The sequence below is a fragment of the Stegastes partitus genome, unplaced genomic scaffold (assembly GCF_000690725.1).
Source record: "Stegastes partitus isolate 25-593 unplaced genomic scaffold, Stegastes_partitus-1.0.2 Scaffold186, whole genome shotgun sequence".
Taxonomy (NCBI): Eukaryota; Metazoa; Chordata; class Actinopteri; family Pomacentridae; genus Stegastes; species Stegastes partitus.
The window spans coordinates 614,107-628,045 of record NW_007577917.1 but is presented as its reverse complement, the minus strand read 5'-3'; the positions used below and the strand labels follow the sequence as shown (position 1 = coordinate 628,045).

The 13,939-nt window shown below is 43.7% G+C and overlaps 1 protein-coding gene across 1 annotated transcript in view; it reads right to left on the bottom strand.

The window, feature by feature from the left end:
• Positions 1-11,352, bottom strand: part of col11a1a (collagen, type XI, alpha 1a) — a gene marked incomplete at its 3' end in the record, with an annotated part of 76,907 nt that extends 65,555 nt beyond the window's left edge. Inside the window, exons 1-4 of the mRNA XM_008280225.1 lie at positions 11,053-11,352; positions 5,775-5,939; positions 5,177-5,390; positions 1,858-2,020 (exon numbers count right to left, since the gene is read on the bottom strand). Coding sequence (XP_008278447.1) covers positions 1,858-2,020; positions 5,177-5,390; positions 5,775-5,939; positions 11,053-11,167 — 657 coding nt within the window. The remainder of the gene's footprint in view (positions 1-1,857; positions 2,021-5,176; positions 5,391-5,774; positions 5,940-11,052) is intronic.
• Positions 11,353-13,939: the final 2,587 nt, after the last annotated feature.

Genomic DNA, 13,939 nt, shown 5'->3' with positions numbered 1-13,939 from the left:
GATGACAAGGCATGCCATGAAAACAAAAAAAATGGCTTCAAGACAAGAGCAGAAGCATCAATCACTCAAAGACAACATCAGAATAATGACTAGTCATCCCTGCAGTACTTAAACAAACCAGCACTCTCTCACAAGCAAACACAGCTCCCATATAGCCTTCCAGTGAACTTTACTTCCAACCAGAGAAGACCATGACATCCCAGTCGTTGTCTGTCATTATTTACATCTGCCTGATCCATCCTCAGCACGAACCTCTGGATGAACTGTGTCTAAAAACAGGATGAACAGAACACCGTGTGCGAGCAAATCCCAGAAAGTCGCCCTCCTGCATTTACATGTCAAAGATGCAAGTTTGGATTACTTTTAAATTCATGTTATGTAAATTATCTGGTACTGAGAGGCCGACTGGGCAAATCTTATATCAGAATATTTTGGAAAAGTTGTTCTAAAGTGGCTGCATTAAATCAGTGCTGCATTACAGTAACTGTAGACAGAAAAACGAGAGGCAAGTTCAAAGAAGCTCCACCAACACTAACTCCACACATGCAAATTCTCAGATAGTTCACTTCCCCAGCAGCCCATGGACACAACTGGTATTTGTCTAAAGATAAAATCTATGACTTCTTGGATTATTTTCTGTACTAACAGGAAGAGACAGCCTACAAAGCATAACATTTGTTTTTTCTTTTAGGGGGAAGAATCAGCAGCGACGTACACAGAAGGTTTAACAATGTTTGAAAAGGCGTTGTTTATAAATGTCAAATATGCAAAAACTAAAAACTGGAAAACAACGACGGCTTTGTCAAAAGGAGTGAACGCTCACTTCCTCGTATTCTATGGAGGCGTTAATGGCTCCAGTTTTATCCTCGTCAAATAACATCTCTTATACCGTCTATAAGTCACATAAACAGACTGGGTCAAATTTCACTTTCATATTCAACGAGGCACATTGTTGGAGCTGCAAACCTTACACCTGCTGTATACCACAAAAGCAAATGTCTGTTTTTTAAAGAGAAAAGTAGTGATCATGGCCATTGTAATTAACTGAAAATCAGGCTCTTGTATCACCATCAATTTACAGCTGGTGTCTGCTGGAGCTTTTCACAGCAGTCGATGACTACAGTAAGGCCAAGTGATAGAAAAAACACACCTGTACAACTCAAACACAGCTGGAGAATGGCTGCATTCACTGTTTAAATCAGCTGTAACCCCTGATGCCCCGTTGCTGATTTGATCATTTAAATTTTCTGAATCAAAGCATGTTTTTTTGCTTTTAAAAAACCATCATTATCCCTAATCTGAGCTTCTCACGCTCTCACAACACACTGACAAGGCTGCTCATGCTGTCAGATATCAGGCCATAAACAAGAATAGCTGAGAACTTGTGCCGGGTCTCTTCTGTGGTGCACTCTCATCATCATCACAACACACGGACACACCAGCAGCCCTTAGAAATCACATATGTATCATATCTATGTGGAGTTTCTCATAAAACGAAAAGAACTGTGGACCCACACATCTGATCTGGTTTCTATCAGCGCCACATTCCTTTTTGGCAGAATCAAAGGGGTCCAGGTTGTGTCAATGGGAATCAAACTAAACCCCCCCTGAGGCAAAGCACTTTGACAGAGCGGGAAGACAGGAAATACTGTTTAAAAAATATAAATAATCCCAAGTTCATTATTTTGAATAAATAGACATGACAAAGGGGTACAAGAAAAAACTGTATTATATATAGGAATCAGCAAAATTCACAGTAGACTAAACTAATAGTAAACATAATTTCTGATAAATGTGCCAAGATACAAATTATCAACGACACACCAACACAGCAACTCACAACACTGACAACTGTACCTGGAAAACCTCCTCATCCAGAATCCTGGTGCCGAACACGGTAATGCCATTGGTGTTGATCGAGGCATGGTCACTCCTGAGGAGGGGCTTGGTGATCTTCTTCTTACAGTCTACAATGATAGTGGCCGTCTTCTTCTCCACGCTGATGGCCACTCGGTGCCACCTGGTCAAGGTCACAAAAAAACAAACAAACCGAGATTAGCAACAGAAGAAGCGGAAGTCCAGCAGTGTGAAAGCTGTTGTTTGTTATGAAATCATTCAGAAATACTATTGTCACTGTGGTGTGCTTAAAATATCCTAAAGCATTGGCACTCCACATTTTTATGAGGAGAGTGCAGTTCCAAGAATGGCCACTTGAGGCTGATAGCTAAAACCAGTCTACCTCTATAGACCCCCATGTTAAAATGCCCAACTTTACAGCAGAAATAAACATGTCTACAGCCTGGTACAAACAACAGTTTCATTCTCCATAGCTAATTTCACAATTCATGATGTCTGTACAGAAGGTACTTTTTTATATAAATCACCCATTTGAATTCTATTAAAGCTTCAAGTTATGCATAATTAAGGGTGTGGCCACTTTAAGTAGCAGAACCACTCATGGCCCAAAGACATTTAAACAGCCCGCCTCAGCTCTACGCACGCTCCACTTTTTTTAAACTTATTTTTGGATTAGCCAGAAGCTAGGAGACGTCAGGTACTACTAAGATGGTGACAGCTAAAGTCGCCACACTGAGCTTCAAAATCGCTGTTCAAACAACCTGTGGGGCTTTAGATGCAATCCATGACTGGCACTGAAATCAGAGCATCGCATAATATAAATTACACACAAAGATTACAGCAATGAACACAATGTAGGACAAGTGTTGAGTCAATGACAGGAAATTTGACTGCAGGCAGTTTTGTGCTGTTTGATTGCACTCTAAGAAAACATTATCAACACTTTAATAGGATTACAATCAACTTTAAATACCTCACAAGAAGCCTCAGAGGAGAAAGAAGTTCAGAATGCTCTTGTGTGTGATGCAATTCATTACAAAATAAATGCTCCAAGAAACGTGAGCGGCGGAGTTATGCATGATATATTTTGATCGACCACTGCCATAGATGTAAAGGGTTAACCGGGGTCACACGTGAGTCTGACACCTCCCTTGCCACTGGACCATTTGCCACTGCACTTAAGGGCTATTGCATACCAGGCAGCAGTGGACCACATTCTTGCCCCCACACTTTGGCCCTGTTTAACACAGGATTACACTCATTAAACTCCAAACTTAATCCTCCTTCTGGGTTACTCGGCATGACAGACATGGTGAACATTGTGGAAAGTGTGTGTCAAGATCCAGGAAGGCCTGCCTTGCCAGAGCAGGAGACACACAGTCAAAACATTGTTCTGAGGTGGAAGATGAGACCTGGCAACACCGTAGCTCAAGATATAAAAACCATTATGGCAGAAATTATATTTTTGATATTAAATTCGTTAATTCGAACGGTAAATTGCGTTATCGGACGAGGAAAAATGTGCTCGAATGTCTTTGAACACAACAAGATCATACGGACGCATTCCAGGGCAGGCAATGGAGCTTAGAGAAAAATAAACGTGCAACACTCAGCGAGCTTAGCACTACAGCACAAAGGATTACTTGTTACCTTATATGGCAGACAAGCAAATGTTGACTTCGGTGGGTTTAAACAATTTCTCAAAGGTTTGAAGTGCATAATGATTAGGAGAGCAACGCCGCACGTGAAGCTACGAATGTAAACAGTCTCTTGAGAAAGGGCCTAAACAATCAAACCGATGCCACACAGCGTAACGGCTCACGAGTAAGCTCCAAAATCACCACGTGTTTCTTCTTTCAAATCAGGATAAGGCTCTTTTTCGCATCATCAATATCATCATTGTGCTTCTCTTTTCAAGCTGAGCACACGCTTCTTAGCAACAATGAATACGTCCGAGGGGATTGCGCGCAGCCTGAGCTATAGTCACCAAAGATTTAGACAAAGCTCGCAGATGGAATGCATCCAGACCAAGAAGTGCTAAAAAAAAAACCCTCCAGAGAGAACATTGTTCCTTAGATAGTAGTTCACATGCTGGACAAAACAGCCAGCTAGCTTGAGAGTCTTACTCTTTCCTGAAAAATGCTTATGAAGCAGAGTTACTGCTGACATGAGACGCTGGAAGGATTTCCCGAGCTTGCTTCTATCATGATCACAGTGTACACGCTAGATCTAATCTTAAGCTCATTTTGGGTCACAAAACATTCTGACCGGGTTCTGACTTCCTCTAAAAGTTCAAAAAAACAAACACTGCATGTTCGGCAAGTGGAAAAAAGATGCTTAATAATGCTGGAAGAAACTACAAAACACTATTTCAAATGATGCATTTTCCCAGCAGCCAATCTGTTTATTTATTCCAGTCTTGCTGCTGCACATGGGCTCATGTCAGCTACATCAAAGCTCTGAGTAAGAATTTGGGGATTTCTGAACCTGGGAGCAGATAATCAGGTTTATGCTGAAAGGTTAGGAGCGCTGTTTCTGGCCGGGTGAGGTAATCCAAGGGGGTAAAAGTAAGTTTAGGACTGCCTCTGTCCCCTCCTTCCCTTTTCCCCCCCTCTCTAAAATAACAGAGGCAGTGAGTTCATGGATGAGGTCAGGTTGCCCATAGCAGCCCTGCTGTGCCCCAATAATCCAGTGTCTCCCTGTCTCTGACCTGTCTCTGTGCCCGCGGACCCCTGATGAGACGGATAATCCGGTGATGAGCACCTGTGGCGCAACAAGGGGAAGATCTGGGTTGTTTTCCTGCTTTTATCAAAAAGAACAAGCCATTGGAAATCAGACACTGTTTTGATTTATTTGGTGATTTACTCGCTCAAAGACGATCAGACTACCACTGAAATCACTCCAGCTCTAATAGAAATGCACATTCATGTAGACTCAAGGGGAATTTAACCTAAAACAAACAGACAACCAAAGTGCTGATCAATCACAAGACCAAATACATGAGATAAATAAGAGGACCACCGATGAGCCAGCTTTCATTTAAAACTACATCCAAACTGCATCAGCTGCAAGAAGGTAAATGTCAGTAAAATGTAAATGCTGGGTGACTCTTCAATCATTCAGCGCTACAAATTACCACAGCCTGGGCCTGTTCCTTTTGCACCATTTTGCATTTTAAGCCCAGGCCCTCAGACATTTACTTCCCTCCCTGCACGTTACGCGCCCTTTCCTTCTGAATCAACTTCAAATGCGAGTCCGAGGGTGCGTGGGTGTATTTGAGGATGTGATTACGTGAGCGCATGTTTGAGATTTGACATACTTTCCATCAGCGAGGTTGAGAGTACGGTACAGGGGGTAGTCCTCTGGGGCTGGCTTGCCAGTCTGATCCTCATACAGGAAGACAGGTGAGCGTCCCACTTCCACGCCCAGCTGCTGGACTCCCTGCTCATTGTAAATGGACAGCAAGAAGGACTGGAGGCCAGATTTGGGGCGCACTGTGGTCAGGATGGAGAAGTCCTCAGGAAAAACACCACCTGCACGGCCAAGAGAGGACAGAGGTCGTTGAAGACGGTTGAATGAGTTGGAGTTCGTCTAACTGAGGACACGCAGATTGTACTACCAAGCATGTAAGATTTAGGTTTACTTCACCTTCACTTCAATGTGACAAAGCCTCAGTGTGAGTTTTCTGTTCTGACGCAACAATCAGACGTGTTTTATCACACTGATGTACAGTAAATAACACTACAATTGTTTAAAAGTCTTTACATGTCTTATTTTAACCTTGGTGGGTGTCATGTTTCAAGATGTACAGAAATCTAACACAACATAAAGGCTGCAGATGTTCTCTGCATGTATCGCCTCTTTTAATAACACCGGTTTGCATGCAGATAGAAAAAGGGCTGAGGGGTTTAACTTACCAGGGAATAGCTGCGTGGTGGGGGCGCTGATCTGGACCTGCTTGGCAACTCTGTAAGCTGAGTCTGGCTTTGATGCTCTTCGGTTTGCACAAAATCCTGTTGTTTTCGTCACTCCTTCGGGGTAATTTTGAAATGCTAATACTTTTAGGACATCCACTGGCTCTTCTGTTCGAGAGGAAATAAAACATCAGTTAGGTCATTGTATGGTTTTCCACAGGAAGCATTTAGTTAAAGGTGTGCGGTCCAGTTTGTCACCATGAACGCCACATGGATGGCTGACTGATTGATTTTATAAAAAAAAAACCAAGAGACAGCAAGTCAAAGTGAAAACACATTTCAGAACCAATCGTTTGCGTTTCATTTCCAGCTGATTCTGCAGGTGGCCTGATTCTGGGTCGGGGAGTCGTACGTAGCAGAGCAGGATTACTATACAACTAACCTGTCTCACGATGGTCTAAACCAGCTCACGTTCCCTACTAGTGGGTGAACAATCCAACGCTTGGTGAATTGTGCTTCACAATGATAGGAAGAACCGACATCGAAGGATCAAAAAAGCGACGTCGCTATGAACGCTTGGCCGCCACGAGCCGGTTTTCCCTGTGGTAACTTTTCTGACACCTCCTGCTTAAAACCCAAAAAGTCAGAAGGTACGTGTCCTGCTCTGGTAAATACAAACACAGCAGTGATGGAGCCTTAAGCATGATTCATTCTGCATTCAAATAAAAATAAACTAACAGGCAAAACCCTACGCTAATCAAATCTAAATTTCTTACAGCACGCGTCTAAACGGTTAAGTTAGGAAATGCAGCCTCGCACCGCATCTACAGGCTCATCTGACAGGAAATGTCTATGTCAAGGCATACCAAAGACCGTGATGAACAATGTGCCAACAGAGTTCCAGTTCTATAACACTTGGATAGGTTTACCTTGATAAGGCTCTTCAATCTGATGCACTTTACATAAAGGAGCCTGTGTGGGTGTCCGTGGAGGCCCATGGGAAAGCATAATTATGCCTCCTAATCAGAACACCCTATCAGTATAAAACATTAGCCTGGGGAGAGACCAAAGCGCAGCATTATACAGACCCTCTGTTAGGTGGGCCATTAGTAGCTGGGAGACTTTTTACTGCCCAAGATCCATTAAAAAGAAAATTCAATTCCTGCATGCTCCACTTTGGACAATTCCATCCGAACTGGACAATGCCGGTGCTATTCTATTGTTTGTAGACCACAGTTTGTAACCATAGTATGGACATAATAGTAAACAGGCACCATGAATAAATGCATTTATTTAAGTTAAAAACAGAGCTCGCTTCACTCCACAGAATGCTGCTATATGTGACTAAAAAGAAAAACAAATGCAAACTGTTTGAAGTTATAACACTAACCTGGTTTTGTGGGGCAGAAAGGCAACAAGCCTTTTCTGATGGCCATAAAGCGTCTGTTTTGGTTTGTATGTGGAGGTCAAATAACCATTTACAGAGGATCTTACAAGTCTCTGACATTTTTTGGTTACGTTCCAGCTACAGCACATAAAAGACAATTAACAGCCTGTTTCATTCTATTTGGAATAGCATGTGGTTTGTGGAAAAGTTCCTGTTTAAACATGAAACTATTCCTATTGACTCTGGAGGTGCCGCAAGCATCATTCACACAGACGGTTTGTACAGGGTCAGAGCATGCTGCTATTTAAGGACATTATTTAGGCACAAATCCTCCCGTTGCAGTTTTAGGCTCTCAAGGATTTTACAGAAGGCAAGCACAAACACACTCAATAAATATTTCCCTGGTGACTTTCTTTTATACGTTCATCTGTTGCAGCACCTGTGTTGGACCAGGTCTGCTCCAATCCATAGTTCAAAACTTCAGTCCAAAAAAGGCATACACTCTCAAGTAAAAGAAGAACTCAGCAAGCCTTTTCACAACCATCACTCACTTCCTGTCTCTGAACAGCAACCGTGTCCCTCTATGAAAAATCTATATCAGACGGTCAGAAAGAATAAAGGAGCATCTTCAGCGTCAACCCACTGCAATCCAGCTCACAGCCATGTCAACAGATGTGCAAAATGAAACGTAAAATAATGCAAAGCTGAGAGCAAAATCAGTTGTTGTTTCGTAGGAATGTCATCACTGAGGACACCGTGGCCATTTCTGCAGCTAGAGAGGATAAACCAGCTACTTATTTTGGAGAGCGAACTGAGGACCTTATTGTGAGTTCCTGCAGAGTTGCTTTCAGTCCAAACTCCGGGACTCATATGTTCCAGATGTGGCAGTTTGGCCAGGCTGCGACCCTCACACGGAGGTGCTGAGACAACGTCAATACCGGCCAATCCATTAAGGTGGCCAAATGAGTGTGCGCTGGTTTTAAAAGAGTGCATCCGATGAGCCGAGGCGTTTGCCCTCGGGGCCGAGCAAACAGATAGCTCAGGTGGCACTGGAGGATGGATTGTCCTCAGTCTGGAGGAGAGATCCATTAAACTGAGCTCAGTTATTGGACCATTTCCTACATCATTATGCAAATTACAGGTTGATGCAAGGATGGGAGGAGCAACGGGACACATTACCATGAGACACAGATGGACTGATTTGATATAATCTCCATCATGTTCACAGGTGTACGTCGATGTAAACCATGTGTTCTCAGAGAAAACATAACACCACGCTCAGGACTGAGGCCAAAGAAAGTGTGTCTCAACTCATCCTTTATCACAAAGTACGTAAGACTTAGGCATGCTGATATCATAAATCCCACTGCTCCTGTGTCATTTTAAATCCTCACATCTTTACAGAAATGTAAAATTGGCTGGTAAACGGAGGAGGACCTTTTCACCTGCAGCTCCCTGAGACTCTAATAACATCTTCACTCACAGTGTCTCTCTCTCCATATATCCCCCCTCTCTCTCTCTCTCCCACTCTCCCTCTCTCCTTCCTTTAACTTCCACCACGCTGCCGGCTAAAACAAGACGGCTTTATGCTGGTGTCATACCAAGGAAACTTCACTGAGACCTACCCACTTTTTCAAAGCGTTTTTTTTTTCCCCCCACTACTCTTCCCCACACATTAACTTCTTTTAATGTAGGCGTCCATATGAAAACAGGAGCATGTTTTCACACCCGTTTCTAATTCCAAACAGGTCGCATCAACAAGCCACTCTGATCATCCTCCTTTCTAAGCATTTTAAAAGGTTGAATTTACAGCTCAAAACTAAATTTCAAGTTTGTGCAGATGAGGAAAACGTGCTGTCTAATGACTGTATATGTGTGACAGCTTGAGCAAACAAAGGTCCCGCAAGGAGCTGATTAGCTGAAGTTCCCGGTTGAGCGTATTAGGGAGAGGACTCTGAAAATGCTAGCTTTGTCTGCTGGAATGCACATCTGAGCCTGCGCCCCGGGGGCTGAGAAAACGTGTCTGTACAGTGCTAGATGGAGAGGGCACCCTGCAGAAACAGCTTCGACTGCCATAAAGAGCTCAGAAGGAAGGAACTGACTGAGACCCTGGAAAATAGAGCCTAGAGCAGAATACTTTGAATTTACATTAAGAGGCTGGAATCGGTAGGTTATGAAAGGCGAGATTTGCGATCCAAAGTATGATTGTAATTTATTATCTCCCAAGCAGGCAGGTTGTTAGACTTGTAGGCAACAAGGCAGCAAATGTGAGGAGGATAAATCAATATGAAAACACCAACAGATTTGTGCAACACACACTGAAACTGCAATGAAACCGCATTAACTCTAACTTCTTGTAATGTCTTGCTTTACCTTGACTGATTACTTGGGTAATGATTAGTGCCTTTGCGCGTTTAAAACCCCTTCAAACGTCACTACGCGAGCTACAATTATGTCATTATATTTAAAAACACACTCGCTGGAAAATTGGGATTATGGAGATCATGTACATCCGAAATCACCACCTGCATCTGCGCGCTGCAATAAATCCTTACGGAGCTGTCTATAGGCCAAGGTGTGAGGCCTAAGTAATCCCGAACCCTGTGACTTGTGGCCATTATGGCTGCAGGCTAGGCCCATACACAGGCCTGCTCTTTGAAGGCTCTGAAATCATAGGGAAGTGCAACAAGGACCGTCATCAAATAACTGCTCAGTACTTAGAGAAGAAGCATTCCCACCACTCACACAACACAGCCTTGTCCTGCAGCCGACCAAACATCTAAGTGCAAAGTTGGAAGTGCAAAGTTGGGGGGTGGCGGTTGAGGAGGAGGAGGAGGAGGAGGGGGAGGAGGGGGGTTTGCACAAGCCAGCTCTTGGGCTTTGGTGTGGACCAGGGCAGTGTGGAGATAGGGTGAACCTGCCTGACCACTCTCAGCCCCCAAACACACTGGGGGCTTCGCACTCTGCACTGACAGGTCTGGGATTTACTGAGACTTGTGTAAAAGTGTAACTCACTATTGCATATTTATTGTCTCACACTAATGCTGTGCACCAAAGATCTGCACAAATGACTTTAATTAATCATCTATCCACATGTTGAAGTACATCCACTGTATTCTGCTATGGAGAGGTGACAATCAGTCAACACAAACCCCTCCACAACTCAATCAGTGTGACAATTACTTTAAGATTACATGTTAATATGAGGCACCGGTCGGTTCTGCTGCAGTTCCCCAGTTCTCAGTAACACGTCCAGGGTCCGACAAACGTCCAGTGTCATCTGGCTGAGGAAATCCACCCTGCTAACCGTGTTCACATCCACCCAGCGGACCACAGTTCAAACAAAGAGCTTTCTTTCAGCCTAAGTGAATCCTAAAAAGCCAGGGAACGCTGCTCAGTTTCCTGATCTTTATAAGCACATACCAGCGGCTTAGGATGAATTTAATTAGGCGAGGTGTTTCATCTTCGGGACACAAGCCTTCCATTCGTGCGTAAAAGTAGCCCGCGGTGTTTTAACTGAGCATAACCTTGTGTTTTGGTCAACAAAATACATGCATTTACAAGCGGTGCGCTGTCTAAGTTGTGTTTTAGGAGAGTGGTTAACCGTCCACTTAACTAAAGTGGTGAGCAACACACAGTCTGCGCTGCACCGGAGCTTTTGGTTCGGTGGCTTCCACGAGTCATCGGCGCACTCGGACTTCTACATGGTGTAATCTCGCTTCAACAGAACTACTTTGGGGAAACGCGCCGGACTGTGATGCACACATTACGCGTGTCCAGGTAAGTCTGTAACTCGCCCAATCTCCATCATCAGCCACCGAGTGTGCCCATCCGCTCGGCGCTCCGTCTCTTTTCGGCCAAACAAAGTTCATGAAAGGTCCCTAATAATCTTACCTGCTCTGACATTAGCAGCCTGTAGAGCCAGGGTTAAAGTGATGAATGCGGTTACAGTGGAATCCATAAGCCACCTTTTCGTTTTCCACCTTGTGGACCACCTTTGCATCTCCATGGTCGGGCGCCCACAAGTGAACAAAACTTCGGGGCGACTTCAGGTGATTTGTACTGACGTCCCTTCCACAATCCCAAATGATGATGGAAACTGTCCTACAAAAAAGCCATATGTGAGGAGTTACAGCCTCTTCTCTCAGCCACAACGAGGCCCCGATCCTCCTTCCCAGCGCCCAGCCTTCACAGTGAAGGTAGTCGGGCTTTAACCAAAGCGCACACAGTGCAGTCGGTACACTTGGTGCGTCCACGGACAGGAGGGCTGGGCAAGCTCCACAAACCGGAGCCACGATTACAGGGAAATGACAAGGGAACCAGCCCCCGATTAGCAAATCACGGGGCTGGAAATTCTCCTTCGGGTCCACCCATCAACTTCGCAGTGCGCCCCCAAGTCTCTCCAGACTCAGTGCGTCTGAGGGAAGAAGAGGAAAAAGTAAAACTCCGACAAAGTTGATAACGAGCTGGGAATGATGAAGTGTCAGGACTGTGCATGTTCGGTGTTCCTGTAGCACAAACCAAAATCATCTTTATGAGATGTTTTATGAAAGTCTGCACTTCGGTTTAATCAGCTTAACAGAAAAAAGCAACACTTCAATCACTTCATGAAACACGAACCATATAAAGCATCTAGTAGGCAGTAATACCCCAGCAGCTAATCACATCCACAAATAAATATAAAGAAACAAACATATAACTTAATTTGAAATGGCTGTTTAGTGGTGAACCAGAAATTGGAAACGCACGACTTTTCAGCTGGTTACTGAGACGTTCATATCTCCCATGGCAGAGAAAGCAGGATTTAGATTTAGTTGTTGTGTGACAAATGAAGCACTTCACTAAATCACTGAGAGCACATGCAAACTCTTCAGGAAATAGAATAAATGAGCTACAACCATGATGTCAGTCGTAGTTATCACTTTAACCAGAGCTCAACTAGCTGACAGATTTCAGAACAAGATTTGTGTTTATCCATGGGTAAGTCACACTGGATGGAGTGATGCAGCAAATAAAATGTATATTTTGGCCTCATCATGTGATAATAACTCCTCCAGTGGGCATACATTGTATTCAGACTATGAGGGGGAAACATGAAACAGGACACTTGAGGGGACATTTTGCATTAAAAACAGATTTTTCCACATTCTGGTGATTTTTTTTTTGCACCCATTTGTGCCTTTTCTGCATCAAGTTATGGCTGAAATGTCTTTATGTAAAAACAAAATTCAAGCATCAGGTGACAGTTCAATATCTAATGGGAAATAAAGCAGTAACGCTGCTGGGTATTGATTTCAAACAGTTATTTTTCTGTAGATCATCTTTTCTCATTTAATCCTTGCTGGCTACACATCTAGTGCTTCTTTTATGTTTTTATTGGAGGGGGGACGAGTGCACGTGCTTTTTCTTGCATCCACCTAAAATATACATCTACAAATCCTTATGAATGTAGTTAAACAATAAAATGACGATGCAGATTTTTCATTGCACTTCCGAACCTTATTCCCTTTTTGACTTGCAGCAGGTTAATTTCTGGATTAAATGCCAACAAACAGAGCAGATTTTTCTTATCAGTGGTTGTGCTTTTTAAAAGTTACCTGCACTAACAAACTGAATCATCTGCCAGCAGAAAACTTTTTCCCAACGACTGCACGACTATGCCGAATAAAGACACAATGAGCCACGTACTGTTGGACCACCCTCAAGTGTGACTGAAAAGAGATGAAGGATGCTCATCAAATGGCCTCTTAGCAGCGGAGGTCAGATCTTTATATCTCTTGGCTCGCTCCAGTGAAGGCATGGATCCTGACCAGGCTCTGTCTGTCAGCCAGCTCATCCTTCCCAGCCAGCCAGACTCAGCCTGTTTCCAGCCAAGCGGTATCAGATGCTGCTCCTCGATGCCCATTGGCAAAAAGCAGAGATAGTTCCCTGAGAAGAATTGATGTCTGGGCAGAGGAGGCTTCATGCTAAATCTTGCCCTAGCATGGTTCATCAAGCAAGGGCAGCCATTGTGAAAGTTGGCTCCAGTGGCTTCCAAGGGTTCTTGTGTCGGCCAAAGTATAATTAGTAAACGCTCTTTTAATGTTTTGGTTCACGGGAAATGATTCCACTTAAATAATTAAGAGGTGCTTGGCATCCATTTGACTTTTCTAGCTTCTGGGGGGGTTCTCTCATTTCACTGTGACTTCTCATGCACTGATTCATAAAATGATTCCCAGACTCGGCTTTAGACAGGCAGGAGTGCACTTCAAAGGAGATATTAGTTGTGGCGAGTCAGTCAGCGTTGAGTGATGCAACGGAGAGATGCTGCAGTGACAGCGGCAGATGGTCGCCTCGGGGGTAGTGAGGCGTGCGCACGATTGGAGGTTTGCTAGTTTGATTTCCTGTTGGACGAGGAAAAGTTGGACGACGAGCAAAGCACATTCTCTCCTCATTCATAGCGCCACAAGTCTCACAACCAAATCAACCACGATTCGTCTGTTTGAGGCGCATTTTGACAAATGGTAGATAACTAGAAACAACGGCAGCGTTTGGAAACTTTCAGGTGTATAAATTTGCAGCAGACCAACTCTACTGCAGTACTTGTAGTACTTGTAGGAGTAGCAACAGTTTCTACTTCAGTCGTAGCATGCAAAATGATGGGATATATGTGTAGAACATTAATATAATCAGTAAAAAGTAGATGGAACCAACCTGATGGTAAAACATTTGTGTCAGTACAGTACAGACACTCTAACTTTCTTCTAATTTTAAGCTAGATAGTACTAATAGTTTCCAAACT